General features: G+C 45.3%; 1 protein-coding gene across 3 annotated transcripts in view; it reads left to right on the top strand.

The window, feature by feature from the left end:
* Nucleotides 1-17,491, top strand: part of SYNPR (synaptoporin) — a 98,212-nt gene that overhangs the window by 78,048 nt on the left and 2,673 nt on the right. For all 3 annotated transcript variants that reach the window (XM_059480265.1, XM_059480263.1, XM_059480264.1), the window contains 2 exons: nucleotides 9,004-9,202; nucleotides 17,140-17,331. In XM_059480265.1, coding sequence (XP_059336248.1) covers nucleotides 9,004-9,202; nucleotides 17,140-17,331 — 391 coding nt within the window. The remainder of the gene's footprint in view (nucleotides 1-9,003; nucleotides 9,203-17,139; nucleotides 17,332-17,491) is intronic.

Genomic DNA, 17,491 nt, shown 5'->3' with positions numbered 1-17,491 from the left:
GAGGGACCAGAGATGCTTCAAGTCACCCTTTGTTCCTGCATGAGATCTATAGAAATCTGATAAAATCAGATTTACCAGAAATCTGATAAAGCCACATCTTCAGCTTCCCTTTGGGGCTAACCCTGTGCATGTGGTCCTCATCACAACTGTGCTGCTGAAGCAAGAGACCACCCACCACCCCCACAATTTCATGGCTGGTCTGGATGGCTTCTGGGTCAAACTTTGTAAAACAGCCAAGAAGCTGCAGCCCAGGGGTGGCAAAGCCTTTGCTCATTCAGGGCTGTCAGGAGGGACTCAGTGCTTGAGGAGGTCAGGGGAGGAAGATTTGTAAAACCACAAAGTCTCCAGTTAATTGCAAGGACAATTATTAACCAAGGACAAGCTGATGGGTCCAGGCAGTATTTTTGTGGTGGGGCAGCAGCTCTGCAGACAAGGTGACTTCTCCAGATGTTGAGGTCATCTCAGTTGCTGCTGTCATCAGTGTTCTGCTTCTACTCTGCAGCTTTTAATCCCTTAAAACTCAGAACAAACACATCCTTGAATGCTGAACTGGGGCCATAGAGGAGGCTTGTCTTGGCTCACAGCTCTTCAGACTGGTCAGTTCTTGTCTTGGTGTCCATGTGCAAACTTTGCAAGAACACAGAGCTCATGGGCACTCAGCTGGAGGGGGAAGGAGAGCGGTAGAAAATTTCTGGAGATGGTGTCTGCTGCAGATAAGGGAGAACACCTTCTTAAACCTGTGTAAATTGTACAGCTTTTCTTTTGACACTCAAAAATTGGACTTTTCCTGAATTTGGATGGTCCATACTGGCTGATTTTTCTTCACAGAGGCTGTATTTTATGCTTAACACTGTTCTAGTGCCAGAAAAATTCTTCATTAATTCTTTAGGCCAAATTTATTCTCTAAGTGGAAGTTGATTTTGGATTTGTTGCAGCTTTTTCACCATTTGAATTTTTAATATATATTCATGAATAGTCTCTGCAGTATTGTGCAGTGATAGTGTTTTATCTGTGCCTGCCACAAAGGCTTTTCCTAAAAGTCAGAATTTAGGCAACTTCCCTTGCAAATTTATTTTTGCACATTTTCATGCTGTCAGTACAGAAGCAACCAAAGCAGCCACCCTTTGGATTTGCTTTGTTTGGTATTTAATCCCTGTATGGCACATGGTGACCCAGCTGGGGGACAACCAAACACATGCCCTTCCCCTTTTTCCCTTCTCCAAAATGTGCATTTGCTGTGCAGGGGTCATGAAGATTCCCCCAGGACTGTAGGGGATGGGATGCATGGGATGTCTTTGGTCTCCTCTCACACCTGGATTCTACATTAATTTATTTGCCAGGAGATAAATTCAATATTTTTCATTCAGTAGACTCTGGAGAGGATGTGCATCCAAGCCCATGCAGCACAGCCCCACTCAATGCCTGTCCTCTGTGGTTTCACACCTCCTGGGCTATTCAAGGTGTGAAGGTGCTGGAATTTTGTCTGCAGGTCCATCAGCAGATCCACAAGTGTGCTCAGCCTGTGCTGCAGCCCACCCAGCTCTCTGAGGAAAGGATTTGTCATATCCTTCCAAATGTACATGCTGTGACTGGGAGTTTCATTGGAGTCATCCCATAAAACTCCAGAGAACTTAATCTGATTGCTTTAGGTACATTAGGACAATATACTTGAGAAAAATTATAGTTAAATACAAAGTAATATTGAAATACAGCACAAAGGAGTAAATGTTGCTTCATCTTCTGTAATTGCTCTTGTATTTATATCAGTTGGTCTGGGGGGTGAAATTGCTGCTTTCAGGGTCTAGATCTAGATGAAAATGTGTGTGACACTGCTTGTCACAGGGTGAAGCATTTGTGCTTTCAGGTGGGTCTGGCTGAACACCAGGTGATGCCAAGAATTTGGAATTCTTTTCCCTGGAGTTCATAGCCCATTGGATGGTGGAAGGGAAGGTGAACTGGAGGTGGTGTGAGCAGGAATTGCAATTCTGCAGGAATTGCAGATCAGCAGTCCCACACTGCTCCATGCAGAAACACTGCCCAGGGATTTGATACATCCACTTCTCAAGAATGGTCTTATTATATTCAATGGCTTTTCTTTGTGATTTCTACTGCTCATATTTCATCTGTAGATGTTTAGATTTCTGTAGATCTTTCTCCAAATGGAAGCTTTTGTTTGGCTCTGACAGCAGCTTCTCAGTTTGGAAGCTGTTTCCTGTGTCTGTCCAGAGGAGAGGGCAGCAGGAGGGACATGAGAGCCGTGGGTTCAGCCAGGATATCATGATGGGACCAGATAACACTGAATATTTATTTATATGGTGATGTAAATGTATGCCAGTGGCATTTCCAGGTCCTATAATTTGCCTTGTTCCATGAACATGATGGCTTTTTTTAAAGGTAATTAAGGTTTACCTTCCTTCAGAGACAGTAGCAAAGTTTCCCAGAGACTAGAAAGCAGTTTGTCCTAAGAAAATATCCCAGTGAAGGGAAATCAGAATGTATTGCCACTGGTCTGTACCACAAGGAATGCAAGTGCCCAATCTAGAAGGTATCTGGGCTGTACAGACTGGTGGAACATGTCTTTGAGCACTGTGCTCTGCTTGCACAGCATGTGTTCCTGAGAAGAGCTGTGAAATTATCTTGGGAGATAAATCTGGGTCTTGGATAAAGGCTTGGAAGTGGGGTTGGGATCACCCACTCAGCTCAGCAAGCACTCCCAGCAGCTTGTGTTCTATAATGAGCCTTTTTGTTGGCTTTTTGGTGCTACGATGGAGTAGTAGGGTTTGCACTCCTGCTACTCCTGCACAGCCTGGGGAGGCTCCTTCCCAGGGCTGGCACCACTCCAGATGTTCCTTCCCCCAGGAACGTTGTGCAGGCTGTTTCCCAAGAGCTTTGTGCACACAGTCACTGGGAATGGGTCCTGCAGGGGATCTCAAGCTGGGGTATGGCACTGCTGCCTTCTGCCCACCACCAGTGCTGTCCCTGTTCCAGTGCCTTCTGAACCCACCCTCAAAGGGGTGGTGTAGCTTCTCTTCCTGGGGGCCTGAGCACCTCAGAGGGTCTCAGACTCACTGTCTTAACAGGAAAAATTAAATGTGGGGTAGAGGGATGGAGCAGAGGGACCCATGAGGTGCCCAGCTCTGGGCAGGTGTCGTGGTGAACCTGCTCTGAGCTGCCTGCCCTGGGGGAATTGCCCCTGTCCCAGGACAGCACACAGTGTAGTATGCTGGCACAGCAGCTGTGCCTGCAATTTGTCCTGATAGACCAGAACTGTAGGGAAATACTGCTGGGCAAACATCTGCAGCACAGTTCTGTGCTGGAGAGGGCTGGGAACCTGGCAAGCTAGGAAATTGAAAGTATCAGGAGGGAAATATTTTTAATTATTTTGACTGGACATAAACCAGAAAAGAGTGTAGGTTGCTACAGTTTTCCTGCTTAGCTTCCCAGCAGTACCATCTGGGGTTTGTTTTGGTCATGCTGCTCTGGACATGGATTTGGATGAGTATAAGCCACTAAAATCATCTACGACAAAGGGGAGAGCTTTAGGATGTTCAAATGTCCAGGATAGGAGCTAGAAATAAATGTTTGCAAGATGATATATGTATTTGTGTGAAATGACTGGTAGTGTTGAATAATTCTAGAGTGATGTGGGCTTTGGAATTCATTTTTTGGTAATAAATGGAGAGGATTTATTGAGCGGACAGAAGTTCAAAGTGAAATGTTTTCAAATACTCTTTGATCAGCCAGCTCTATCCCTTCTTCTTCCAGAAAGGAAAGAAACAAAAAACCAGGCTTGGATTGCTGAGTCAGATGGCAAATTTTAATTGTGCTTTCTGCAAAATTCTCCAGATAAAAATTAACAGATTTTTAGGGGCAGGTATGCAGTGGAAATGATTGTGCTGCTGCTCTGTAGGGGAGGAGGGTACTGAGGGCACCTTTGGGTGATGAGGAGTCTGGAAGGGTGTTGTTTTTTGGGGCAGCTGTTAGAGTGAGGTATGGAAAACTGCTGGGATTGTTAGGAAGGATGGAGAAACATCTCAGTTTTGAAAGGCTGTGGTATGTGCAGGCAGCACTGAGATGTGTGTCATGGCAGATGGCAATGTAAAGGCAAGGGATGGGAATACTTGAGTAAGGTAATTTCTTCATTAGGGAAAGAGCTGTTGGAGAGCAGCTTGGGGTGAGAAACAGTCTTATCATTGTTAGCAAAAGGGTAAAAACCTCTTTTTTACCAGAATAGAGCCTGGGAGCAGTCACCTCCATGGTAGCTGCTGTCCTGCTGAGGGGCAAACCCCATCTCATCCCCACATTGTCCAGGGCTTGAATAACATCTCAGCTATCTGACTTTGAAAGGCTGGAGAGAACTTCAGCATTTAATGGCTTCAAGGTGTTCAAATGTGGTATTAACAGGATTTCTTCCTGACACTAACTTCAGCAGCTCCTGGGTGCAAAGGTTCAGATCCTATGGGAATTGCTGGGTAATGAATTTGATGCTGCAGGGTCCCCCCACTCAGGATTTTGTCCCTGCAGAGCAGATCTGGGGGGAGGAGGAGGATGAGAATGCAGAGCTCACTCCATCCATCCTCCTGAAGCCTGGAAGGAAATCTGTTCCTTGCTGGGTGAGCAAACTTGAGATAGCCAGGATTTAATGCCAAACATTCTGGAATGCCCAGCACTGGGGGAAGTGTTCTTTGCAGTGAGAAGAGCAGGCTGGGAAGAGTGTTGGAAGAGTCAGTGGACCCCAGTTTCCTTAAAGAAAAGACTTTTCATTTGCAGGCAGATTTCTGCTTTGACCTGACTATTAGAGATGACTTTCAAAGTGTTTTTCTTAATGTAAGTAATATCTCTAGAGAAGTTTTGCAGGAATGATGAGCTCTGTTGTGTGAAGAAAGGCTCCCATTTATTTGTATTCTTCCACTAAGCCTACAAAAAAAATCCATATTTGGTGCCTCAAAAAGGTACATCTGCCCAGGGACTGGCTGGCTGGAGGCACTGGTGTCAAAGCACACCAGGATAGTGCTCTGAAACGAGGGAACTCTGGTGTTTCCAGGGCTAACTAAAAGAAATGTCTTTACTGTGTATTTACTGAGAAAGGAAGATGTAAACCTTTGTCACGTTTTTGTGCCTCAGCAGAGCAGTTTGACTTGCTGAGGGGCTCTGTGCATGTCAGCATTTCACTACTGTATTTTGAAATTTCATTTTCCCCTCATTTTGGAGATTATCAGCCAAGATAAACATTTCCCAAGAAACCCCTCCACAAGCACTACTGCAATAAGTCATTTCTAGTGATTTATTTCTCTCAGGGATTTGCAGACAATAAAGACAATTGACAGTTTGAGTTCCAGAAACAAGTTGGGGGGAAATAGAGCCCAGTGAAAAGATAATGGATCTCCGGGTTTTTGCAAGCACGTGTGTGGGTGTTGCAGATTTTATTCCAGCATGTTGTAGACAAGTTGGAGGGTGGATTACAAGATGCTATTTTCAGAAAATAGGACAACCTGCCAAAACAGAGCTTTTGCTTTTTTTTTTTTTGCCTGTTTTTCACTAGATCCTGCTAAAGGAATGGAGAAACACTAACCCCCATTGAGAATTTTTTGGAGGCAGAACTTTATCTGCTATTTATTAATCCACACACTAATCAAAGCCCATGAGAGGAAATCTATGCTGGTTCATCAATAACATTTGAGCACATTCTTGTGTTAATTGTGTGTTCTGTTGGCTTCAAGTTTAAGCCCTGTGTGCATTGTTGAAGGGGGTGAATCAGACAATATTAGATCACTCACCCTTCTGCTGGTGGAGTGAGACAGGTCTTTGGGGAGGTTGGCTCTGACTATTTTCATGCTCAAGGATCATCAGGTGAATTAAGCTGCTCAAAAAAAAGTGGAAGGCTATGAGTAAAAGAAAGCTGTGGCTTCAATATTGTACTGAGGCTCAGGAAGAAAAGGGAACTTCATGTTCACATGGAGAGAGCACAACTTTTGCTCCCCCATGCACATGTAACAGCTGTAGCTTTGTTCAATGTGTCTGGCTTCATGTGTTCTTTTCAGAGCAAGGGTAATTAGCATCTGAAAATGTAACTGCTCTTTGCTGCTGTGGAACAATGAAAAAATCCCCTTTTTCACTGTAAAACATTCCTGCCCTCCTTTGATCTTGTCAAGCTAGACAATACAACTGTCTTGTCATCATATTTCCCATGGCAATGGAAAGTTTGCCAAGTGGTGGAAGAAGCCTCAGAAGCCCTTAATTACTGTGACTTCATCAGTGAAACTTGACTGCCTTTGGTGGACTTACTTCAGACTGGAGTGAATTTGAGGGAATTTGGGCCTGGATGCCTTGGCCATGGCAGCTGCTGTTAACAAAAGGATGGTGCTGGTAACCATGGACAGCGAGGATGACCTTAGTGCAGCTCTGCTGAATGTGGGATGCAAGGTCACATTCCAAAGGCAGGAGCTTTATTTCTGTATTAATAGCAATACTCAGTGCAGTACAAGGCCAAAGAAACCCTGGAGGAACTTACAGGGGGAAAGTTTTCCCTAATTAAGTAAATTCATTACTGTTGTGTTCCTTATTTGCATTGCCCATCAATCAGTGAAAATCGTTCCTGTTAATGCAGCCCAACAAATGTTAACAAAGTGCAAAGGGTGTGATTGCAAAGGGTCACTCTTGGGGCTCCTGATTTTGTTTAGCAAATGGAGAGTGGAAGGTGGAATGGAGGGGTGGTGCTGGAAATTGGAAAAGCAGCAGAAGGAGGACACTGGCCAAGGGTGACTTGAAGGAAAAGGTGGGGTGTAAACAAAGAGAGATAAGAGAAGATGAAAGAAGAGTAAGTCAGAGGAAATAAGAGACAGAACAGGTAGAATTGTATCAAAAGTGAGAGGTGGAGGCAATTAATGTTTTGTGAGTCATCCCCAAGCCATCCTGCCCCCAGAAAGGCTGACTCAGCAACATCAGTGGGGAAAAAATCAGAGCTTTCTCTTGGAGATGCCATTCCAGATCAAAAAGGCTTTGATTAGTGAAAGTGGATTTTCTGTCAGTGATCCTCCCCTGCCTTAAAGAAACTTTTCAGATGTATCATGTACAGTCAGCATCCACCCTAAGCACCGCAGGGCTTGGCTGCCTCACTTCTCCTGCCTGTCACAGCTCCTCTTCCCAGGTCTGAATCATGGTCTATTTTGGGGCCCTTTGCAGAGCAGAGATCTCGGCTGTTTTGACAGAGGTGAGGTGGCCACAAGAGGCACCAATTACTGCACATCCTCTTAGAGACCAAGGAAATCTAAAAGAAAAAGCAAGTGAATAAAAATAACTTGATGGAGGAAGGTTTCTGTGATCTCGTATCCCTGACAGGTGCCTGGCCATAAAAGCACTCCTGGGAAGGTACAAGTGGGGTGTTAATATATGAATATTTTTTTCTGGCTTACGATTCAGAACTAAGGTGCAGTCAGGAAAACAGAGAATAGAAAATGAACATGGTCTCAGTTGCTTTACCATGTTTTGTAAAGGCTGGTGGTTGTTGATGATGAGACTGGGCTGTGTTGACAGTGGACAGTCAGAGGGGCAGAGGTGGGCAGCAACTCCAAGTCTGAATCTTGGTAGAAATATTCCCTAAGTAGTTTCCTCTTTGGTATGCACAGGACTTTGAGCTGCTACTTGCAGCACCACGTGCTGTCCAGCCTGTGTTCAGGGCTCCTGGGGAGGGGAAGAAAACTCTGCTGTAAAGACAGTCAAGTCAGGAAACATCACTGGCATTAGGATTTCTCTCATGTGTTCAGATTTCATCAGGCTTTGCTGGCTTTACGCTGGAAAGGTGATTCAGCCACTGCTCACCTCTGCAATCTGGGCAGACTTGGTTTTTGTTTTAATCCCACCACTACTACAATGACGGGGAATAAAACCTCTGGAGCAAATAACTGGTGTTATTCATCAACCACTGATGAAAAGGTTCTGCCTACATGTTTGGGTACATTTAATCAGGACCAGCAAAAGCAAAAAGTCCCCCAATCCTCGAATGACCATTAACCCATCTTGTGATTTCTGCTGTGGGTTCTTTGTTTTCATCTGGGGAATTAACTTTTTATTTAGCCAAATATAGTTATGGCTGCTGCTCCCATTGGCTTGCTGTTACACACATTAATTGCCCTTGAGCAGAGGAATGTCTCCCAGAAGGCCTAATCCTTTCTCAGCACCAGATCATCAGTTCTTTAATTGCTGCTGGCTTCGTCCCCTTTACTCAGCCTGTGCAGGGCAGAACAACGTCATCCCTCATTGGGCTCCACGTCCCCACTGTGAATCTGGGCCGTGCAACAGGACCTGCCAAAATGGCCCCTCCATGGATCCCCTTTCTTTTTCTGAATTAGGAATTAAAATTATTGCAGAAAAATGTCTGTCACAGAAGCTTCCAGACAGAACTATAAATCTATTAGTTCAGTCACTCACAAACAGTCATGAGTATGAAGTTAGAGCTTAGGTTGCTTAAACCAGGGCATGCAGACTTTTTCTTTGATCCAAGTTGTGTATTTCTGCTGCAGCTTGATTTTAAAAGCCTTTAATGTAGAAGCACTGTGTGGCTTGCAGCCCTATGGGCTAACAGCCACAGCTAGCTCTGCACCAGACAATTTGATGCAAGGAATTGTGAACATCCAAACACGGGTATCCCATGGGCTTAGTCCTGAGGATAAGACTCTGTTTTCTGCTGCCTGGACTGTAAGAGTCTGAGAATCAAATTGTTTCTCATGTTATCCTTTTTCAGTTGTTGCCATGGCAAAACCCCAGAGAGGATGGGGAGGGTTGTACCAAACCCCTGGAACATAAACTTTTCTCTGGGATTGATTAAAAGATGTGTTCATGTGCTCAGTCTCACCCTGACACTCACAGGGCTCTGCCCACAGCTGCCAGTTATTCACAGGGATCAATGTGCATTGGGAACGAGACAGAGCAAATGTATTAATCTTTATTCAGATAACAGCTCCCATTTTCTGTGCTTCACCTGCTGCTCCATGGGATGTTTTCCAGGTTGCATCAAGTGAATTTTGAGGCTCCCACTTGTGAAGGCAAGCGCCGGGAGACGCTCGCCTTGATCGGGGACTTCTCCTCCTCGGCGGAGTTCTTCGTCACCATCGCGGTCTTCGCCTTCCTCTACTCGCTGGCTGCCACTGTGGTTTACATCTTCTTCCAGAACAAGTACCGTGAGAACAACAGAGGGCCTTTAATTGTAAGTGTTTGCAGCATTTCCAGTGTTTTCAGGCATGGTCTTCGCCTCCTGCTTTCTCGGTTGTTGAGGTTTTGGCATGGTCTGGGATATCCAGGTGTCCTGCCCAAAGCATCTCTGCATTCACCTGCTTTTTTGTCTTAATGGTGATGTAATATTTTAACATCAAAGGTAATGTAGGCTGTGTGCAGGAGGAGTTCAGTCCTGTATGTACTCGTGAAATCCTGTGCTTCTCTCCCGATGCCCGCAGTGATGATGATCACACAAATAATGAACATGTAGCTGAGTGGTAGCAGAATTGGGATCTCAGCCCTATGATAGCAGAGCTTTGTTTATGGGGGAAAAAAGGAAAGAGGAGATTATCAGAGGTTGGCTCTGTTGGACATGGTGGAAGCTTCCAGCAGCTTCTCACAGAAGCCACCCCTGTGCTCCTCTCCTGCTACCAAAAATCAGGCTGTGCCAAACCAACACACTGGGACCTTTCCTAGAAAATGGTGTGGAAATGTAAGGAAGTCCTCACAGAGGAGCCAAAGAACAAGGAAAATAAAGGGGTGCCCTTTATTTAAAGAGTAAATAAAGTGCCTTGCTTCTTCTTGGTATCAAGTAAGGTCTCATTTCAAAATCTCATCAAAGGATTTGTTGCAGAATTCTTACATCTTAATTTTCTTGTGGAAAATAATTCTTACTTTTGACCAACCACATTATCCTCTGTAGCAACAGAAAAAGGAAAGAGAAACAATGATATTAATATGTCACATCATGATGTGGCCACTTGCCTTTGTCCAGGACTTTCCTGAAACAGCTGCTGCAGTGTCTGTCACAGGATGCATGGCACAATCTGCTACAGCATTAACATCACATTGACTTAATTTGTTCTGTGTAATGGATTGTAATTGAATCTACAGGTTAAATTTAACCAGTGTCTGTCACCAAAGCCTCTGTTTGCAATTTCACAGTATTTAAACCAAGGCTATATGACCTTATTTTTTTCAGAATATAAAGATGCTTTTGAGTTTGTCCTACAGCAAAAGCAGCTCCTGCTGGTGAGTGGTTCTGAGGGTTATGGTCAGGTTATGCCTGACAGGAGGAGAGTCCCATCTTCCCCAGCCAAATGATCTGCAAATCCTGTGCACTGCAAGCTCTGTTGTTTTTGGCATTTTTAGAAATAAAGAACCTTTTTTTCCTGGAGCACATCCTTGCTGGTGTCCCTGGACACTGTCCAGTGCAATGATTGCAGCACCACAGTCTGGCTGAGGACAGGTGTGAGTCCCTCTGTGCAGTGGAGTTGTAGGGAAAATGCAGAGCCCCAGTTGGAGAAAAGGCTGGCAGCTGTAGCCAGGAGGAATTCAGTGGTCAAGGAAAAAGAAAACATGGAGTGAAAAGGAGCTTCTCAGGGCTGCAGTGCTCACCTAAGGGGTGACACATGCTCTGTGCAGGAGGCAGGCAATGTATCCTCCAGCTCCAGGCAGATGCTGCTCTGAGCTGACGTGTATCAGATCAGATGTGTGAGTATGTCTCATCCCTGAGATTGCTCCTTCCAAAGAAAAGTGCTGCAGAAATCTCTGGTGCAGCACGTGTTGGTGCAGGAGGCAGGGCAGCCCTCACTCTGTTTCATCACCTGGCAGGATCAGTGCATCAGGCACCTTGTCCAGACTACCAGTTTTTCTCTCTTTGTGAAGAGTTTGAAGATAATAGTTTCATCCATCCTTGCTTCTGCTGCAGTGCCTGATCACAATTTCATGGTTAAAACCATTCCTGTTTTAAGCCTTGTACTTCCTCTTGGCTTCGTATTTTCTCAGTCTGGGATGACATCTGCCTTTAAGCAGCACCCTCTCAGAACTGCCTTTTTCTCCTGACGAATTTTCAGGATTTGAAAAATGAGTATGACAGGAGAAGTCGGGAGAGGAAAAAACCCCTTTCACTTGAAATTTTATAATATTTTTCAAAAGGCCCCTGCACAGGCAGTCACCATCAATGCATTACCAAATTGCAGAAGCCTAACTGGGTGCAGAAGATATGATTATAAGGAATTTAATGACCAATAAGTCACAAGAAACTTGCAGGGAAAATTTCAGTCACAAGTGTTTCAAGTTTACTTTGTTTATACAGATACAAGGAAATGATCTGCATGTGCTGAGATCTCAGCAAAGCATCACTTTAACTGTGGAAAAATATTTTAGCATTCAGTGTGGAGTGAGGCATGATAGCAAGGAAATATTTCCAGTGGGAGAAGCAGATAACTGCTCCCTGCCTGTTTGGATGGCAGGGGTGTGTTTATTCACTGTGCAGTAAACCATTTCTGTTGCTAATGTTGCCTGTCAGGTTTTGGGGATAAAAGCCTTTATTTTGGTCACACAGGGCCCTGGTTGTGTTACTCACCCATTCCCACAGGGAATGATGAGTCCTTGCACTCTTCAGCCTCTGCTTCCCTTGCTGGCTCCCTGAGGGATCCTCTGAGGGGTTCATACAGATAGAAGAGCCTAAGAGAGGACCTTGGAGTCCCAGTTTCTGAAGGAACAAGGAGAGATTGCCAGGGATTAGTACCTCACAGAAACATGCTGTGTGTTTCTGAGCTCTGCAAACCTCAGCTGTGATTTTCATTCCACTGTGAGCTCCCACACGGTGCATGTGTGCAGCGAGGAGCTGGGGTCTCACCTTGGTGGTTACAATGGGGGCAAGGCTGCTTCTCCAGTGACTGATTAGTGCTCAAGAGACAAACTTTTAAAAGAGATTAATTGGAGGTGGTGACTTAGATTTTAAAGAATGCCATGTACAAAATGCCACCAGTTTTCAGTACATCCCCATCTCTCAGGCCAAACCAACCTAAGCTGGTTCCCACATGTTTGACACCACATACCTGGGAGGCACTGCTGGTTTGTGGTGAGAGCAGAGATGAGCTGCACCCTGGGGCTGCCAGGCCAGCCCCTGTGTTGATGCTCTGCTTCAGGTCTGTGCATTTGGAGCTTCTTGCAAGCAGAGAGTAACCAACCCAGCTGTGCTGAAATTGTAGGGGATAGGATGCTTCCATATGTCTCTCAGAAAAGAAAGAATAGGCATAGTCATTGTATATCAGTCCCCATCACTCAGGCTTCTTATTTTTCCTATGGTTTCTTTACCCCATATGTGTTCCATTGAAAATCCACATGCTGACACCCTAGGTGCCTTCAGGTTTGTCTCTGGAAGTTACAGCTTGGCCATGAGGAACCACATGCATTCATGTATAAATGTAAATCACTTAATTAATATTCCAGTCAATTAATATAAAAGCATACAATTATTCAGCCAAGAAAGGTGACTGATATAGCCCTGAAAAGAGATATTTCGTTTTTATAGTGATTACTTGCTAATCTCATTCTTATGGTGCATAAAGATGCTTATATCTTAAGAAGATGAGATCTTTCCTTTGCATCTGGAGTCCCATGAATAATCACATTATGCAGAAAGGCATTTGGTTCCTTACATATGTTGCAGATTGAGTGAGTTAAGCACACCCAGGTCTGTTCTTTGGACACCTCTTTGGTTAAATGTTGTACTTCCTCACCGATGTCCAGTTGTCTAAAAACAGACAGGAAAAGAATAAAGGACCATCTATAAAAAAAAGACTGAATCCTTTACAGTTGAAAAATGAAATTAGGAAGTACCTGATTATTTCTTTGCATTTCAAAGAGCTGTTTCAGCCTGCTCTTGTCATCTCCTTTTAAAGCATGAGCCAGGGTGACCTTGCTGTACATGCTGGTGCCTCCCAAAAGGCTCTGCACTTCCCTGTGAAGCAAGCTTGCAAGGCCTTACACTATTGCAAGAAGCATGTAATTCTTTCAAAGCTTCATTCGGCAGAAAATCTGGGGTGGGACCTGGTTCAAACCAAAAAAGAGCTAAAATGCCACCGTGGGAAGGCGTTTGCTGCCTGCGGCAATCTGCTGCTGGCCGCTTGCCCGGCTGGGACCAGGCCTCTGCCTCTTGCTGGGGTACTTCTTCAACTTCAGGGTGGTTGTGACTGTGAAAGCAAATCCCCTGAGTGGTTTGCCTCTGCTGGGTAAAGAAATCTCCCTCTGTTCCTGCGTGGCTGTCCATGAAGCCTGTTGGCAGTGCTAGACAGGCTCTGACTGGGAGCGTTCGTGGACCTCAGCGTTTGAGGAGCTGCTCCCTTGGAGGCTGTGAATGTGTGACGGGGTTTTCACAAATGGAAAGGTTTTGTTGCATGAGCCCTGCATGGCAGTCTGTTACGAGGCAGCAGCTGCAGCTCTGTGAGGCAGGAGGGATGCCAGGGGCACTCTGGCCAGGCCAGAGCTGAGTCTCTGCCTGTTTCCAGCCATGACAGCCCAGGCCCATCCTGGCAGACGTGGCTGGGAGGGAGAGCAGGGCACAGAGTGCACGCAGGGACATGTGTGTCACAGCCTTCAGGGGCTGGCAAAGCCACTGACCAGCCTGGAGCAGATGAAGCACAGCCCCTTTCTGAGTGAGGCTCTTGGCTGGGTCAGGTCATGCCAGACACTGGGCAATCCAAAACTGTGCTCAGGAGGCTTAAGTGACTGTAAGTGACTGCCCCTTTTAAAGAGGGGCATTTTGCAGAAACCAGTAAGTAGCTTCATAGCAAGGAAAAATGTTTCAATTGTTATAAAAAGAAAAGGCTTTCACAGTTCTATTCTAAAATGTGTAATGTATAAAATTGTTCCAAGTAGACATTTTTGGCAAACTCAGTAATAACAAGTTTCGACTTGAAAAAGGCAGCAAGGATTTTTTTTTTGTTTTTGCACGTACTTCAGGATCTTAAAAAGTCCCTCCTTGTATACTCTGAGGATTTTGAATTTCAGTTTTTGCCTTTCTTTACATGTTTGTGTTTTCCTTTTTTCCCAAAGGCATCTGTAGGCAGAGCAAAGTATCTCAGCTGAGATCTGAGTGAGAAACTTAGTAATTAGGAGTTTGGTGTAATCATACAAGAATACACACTCAAGAGATCTGGACATCATTTTAAGAGAGCAACTACAAAAAATTATTTTGTTCCAAAGGAAAAAAAGACTCACCCATGCTATAGGGATATTAAACATTGAAATGCAATATTTGTTTTAGTATGTTTCAGTATGCAGGCACTCTGGCCTTAATTACCAAGGAGAAATTCCCCAGATAGACATTAAGCCACAGAACAGCTTAGCTTGAAATTCACTTTTATTTTCAGCATGTCATTATCTTGTAACTCTGTTCCACCCAGAGCTGTGAAAATGTTCAGCCAGGAATGCAAACCCACTTGAAAACAAGAGAGGTTCAGGTTCCAGCCAAAGCTGAAGGTTCTCAAAGATTCAACACAAATAGAAAGAAGCAAGTTCACTCTAGATGCAGAATCATACATTTTGATCCTTGCATTGTAGAGGGGAGGCAGAAAAAGCCTGAGTCCGGCCATGTAGCCCTGATGAGAGCACCTACTGAAAAAATCCCAGTGTTCCATTAGACTTTGTGTCCTGTCTCCTTGGCCAGCTGTTGACCAGGCTGCATGGTTTCCTCTTTGAGTCCCACTGTGCCATCTTTCACTTCTGGTTCAGTGTGTTTCTTGCACCCAACCAGACTTTACAGTTTTTGGGAGCTCCTCTCTACAAGAGCTGATCCTGATACCCTAGGAGCAAGAGCCCTTTCCCCAAGGCTCTGACCTGCTCTGAAATAGGGGAGTTTGTAGCACAGAGGGCAGGGTTTTAGACTTTGTGAACATCCTGGCACAGGGGAGCAAAGGAAGTCAGGAGAAGCATGGTGTATGATGGGAAAGGCAAGATCTGAGAAATAACATGAAATACTTAATGCCTTTAGGGCCATCCCCTCAGCTGCACAGTGCCATGGGATGATCTAGAAGGACTTACAGCCCAGGACATGGGCTATACCACCAGTCAGACTGTATCATGCAGATGCAGTAATTTGTGCAATGAGCCTCTCCAACATGGGCCTGTAAGCTCAACAGCAGGTCTGTACCCCTGCTGCTGTCACCTGCTTCAAGAACTTTGCTTGCTTTTGAAGTTTTTCTCTTTTTAGCAAGTTTGATCTCCTGTGTTGCATTAGTTTTAGTCAGTTTGTCTCTGTTTGCTTTAAATTTCTACCTGCTGTTATGCATTTCTTTAATTGACACTGCCAGTGCACTGATTACAGAGCTGGGTTTAGTTTGCTTCAAATGTGGTGGCACTAGGAGAGGGTTGCTTGGCATTTGGAAAATACATTCCCCAAAACTCTGCTGTGTCCCCATCTCTTGTGTCAGTCCAAAGCTGCACAGGGGCTTGGCATCTGGGTTGATAGCATGTCAAACCTCACAGCAAATAAAAAGCATCTCCCATCATCATCCACAGCTCAGCAAACATTTCGTCTTTCTACCAGCTGGAATTTTTAGGGAACGTTTGCAATTGAACCGTTGCCTCTAGGAATCTCTTTCTCATTCACTGCTAAGATATATGAGATACAGTAATTTCTCTTGCTGGAAATCTTCCTGAGAAGAAGAATTACTCTGGGCTATATGCCTCATGGAGTCTCTTTGGGTGCTAAGGGAGTTGTCAAATCCTGGGCTTCACGCTCTTCGAGAGCCCAGTTGGGCAGCACGAGGGAGGTCAGAGGAACTCAGAGCTCGGTGGCAGACACAGGCCTGCAGAAAGCAAATTGTTAAAAGAGAAGGATGTATCCTTTGGGAAAGCATCTAAGCACAGTTAATTTAATCCCATCTGCGTCAGTGGAGACATCCTTTGTTCAAGGCTCCCTTTATTGACTGGTGCCTCATCCATCATGACGGGGCTCACGGCCTGCACCCCTGGGGTGCCATGGAGAGCTCCTTCCCCAAATGTCAGCTGTGCTGTGCATGAGAATGGTGTTTCCTAGAGATTGCTTGTTTCTTTGAGAAGCAACCTGAAACGCTGGGTTCTTAATGAGTGTTTTCCCTCCCTTCCATGCACACCTTTATTTTGCAAGGGGGAAGGGGAAGCAGCCCCACGGGAGGTGGGATATCAAGACGCAGCGATGCAGTTAGTGGTATGTTAGACTTTGGCACCTCTGCCATCTGTTGTGGGCTGACAGATGGGATGAAATATGACAGCAGAAAGGCTCTTCTGTTTTAGCAAGACACAAGAAAGCTTGAAAAATCACACCTCCTCCCTCCTTTCCCCCCAAACCCACACAACAACAGTGTCACTTGGCCACTTGTTCTGGCTAAGACAAGGAGAAGTTTATGCCTGTGCATGCTCCCGAGAGTCTTTCAAGGGGAAAGTGAGCAGAGTGGATCAGAGCAGAGCTGCTGGGACCTGGAGGGACCACCCCACCTTCTCCCCTCTTTTCACATGGATGGGAATTAGGAACCAGTGCTTTACCAGGCCAGGGAGGAGTCTCTGCTTGGCAAGTCTTGCTGTTTACTTGCTCACTCATGGTAATTAGTGGCTGCATGGCTCATGCAGCAGGGACATTTGGCCTTACCTGTGGCTGGTGAGAAAACTCCTCATCTGGTACCTGAGGATTAGCCAATTTCAGGTTTTCCCTAGGACAGAAACACTTCCTATTGGAAACCCACCCTGACTGTCTGTAGGAGTACCCAGGGCAAGACCCAGCCCTCAGGAGGGCCCATCTTGTTTACAGGCATCTGTATTTTGTAATTCATCCCAATGCATCAGCCTGGTGCTCTGAACTGCCACATTTTCAAGGCAGATCAGCATCCTCACATGTGGGTACCAGCCACGTGTTTGTGGGAATCTTGCCTCAAGGCCCGAGATGCAAATGTCAGCCCAGGGGCTCTGCCCCATTAGGTGTGCCAAGCACTTCTGAAAATTAGCTCTGCGGGAGATGACAGTAACACAACCTTCCACTAAGTAACAAGCTCTTGGTATTTCCCTCCTCTGACACAAGCTTTGAGTTTTCTGGTGATTTTTAATATTTTTTTTCCTTTCCAACGGACACACCAGTATAATGCTTCTAACTAATTTGTCTTTTAGGATTTCATTGTGACAGTGGTCTTCTCATTCTTGTGGCTAGTGAGCTCATCTGCTTGGGCTAAAGGACTGTCAGATGTAAAGGTTGCAACTGACCCTGATGAAGTGCTGCTGCTGATGTCTGCCTGCAAACAGCAGTCCAACAAATGCTTGCCTGTTCGCAGCCCTGTTATGTCAAGCCTCAACACTTCGGTTGTAAGTGACTTTTACTGCTGCTGTTCACCCTTACCTTGCAGTGTATTTTCATCTTTTAGCTGTGTATTGACCTAAATTGACTGGTGTAAACCAGTTAGCTGACATGATTTAATTGGAAGTGCAGTCTTGCTGCAGGGAAAGGCAGGCTGTGACTCACAGC

This window comes from Ammospiza nelsoni, chromosome 11, assembly GCF_027579445.1.
Source record: "Ammospiza nelsoni isolate bAmmNel1 chromosome 11, bAmmNel1.pri, whole genome shotgun sequence".
Lineage (NCBI taxonomy): Eukaryota > Metazoa > Chordata > Aves > Passeriformes > Passerellidae > Ammospiza > Ammospiza nelsoni.
This window is presented reverse-complemented; position numbering and strand designations above follow the sequence as displayed.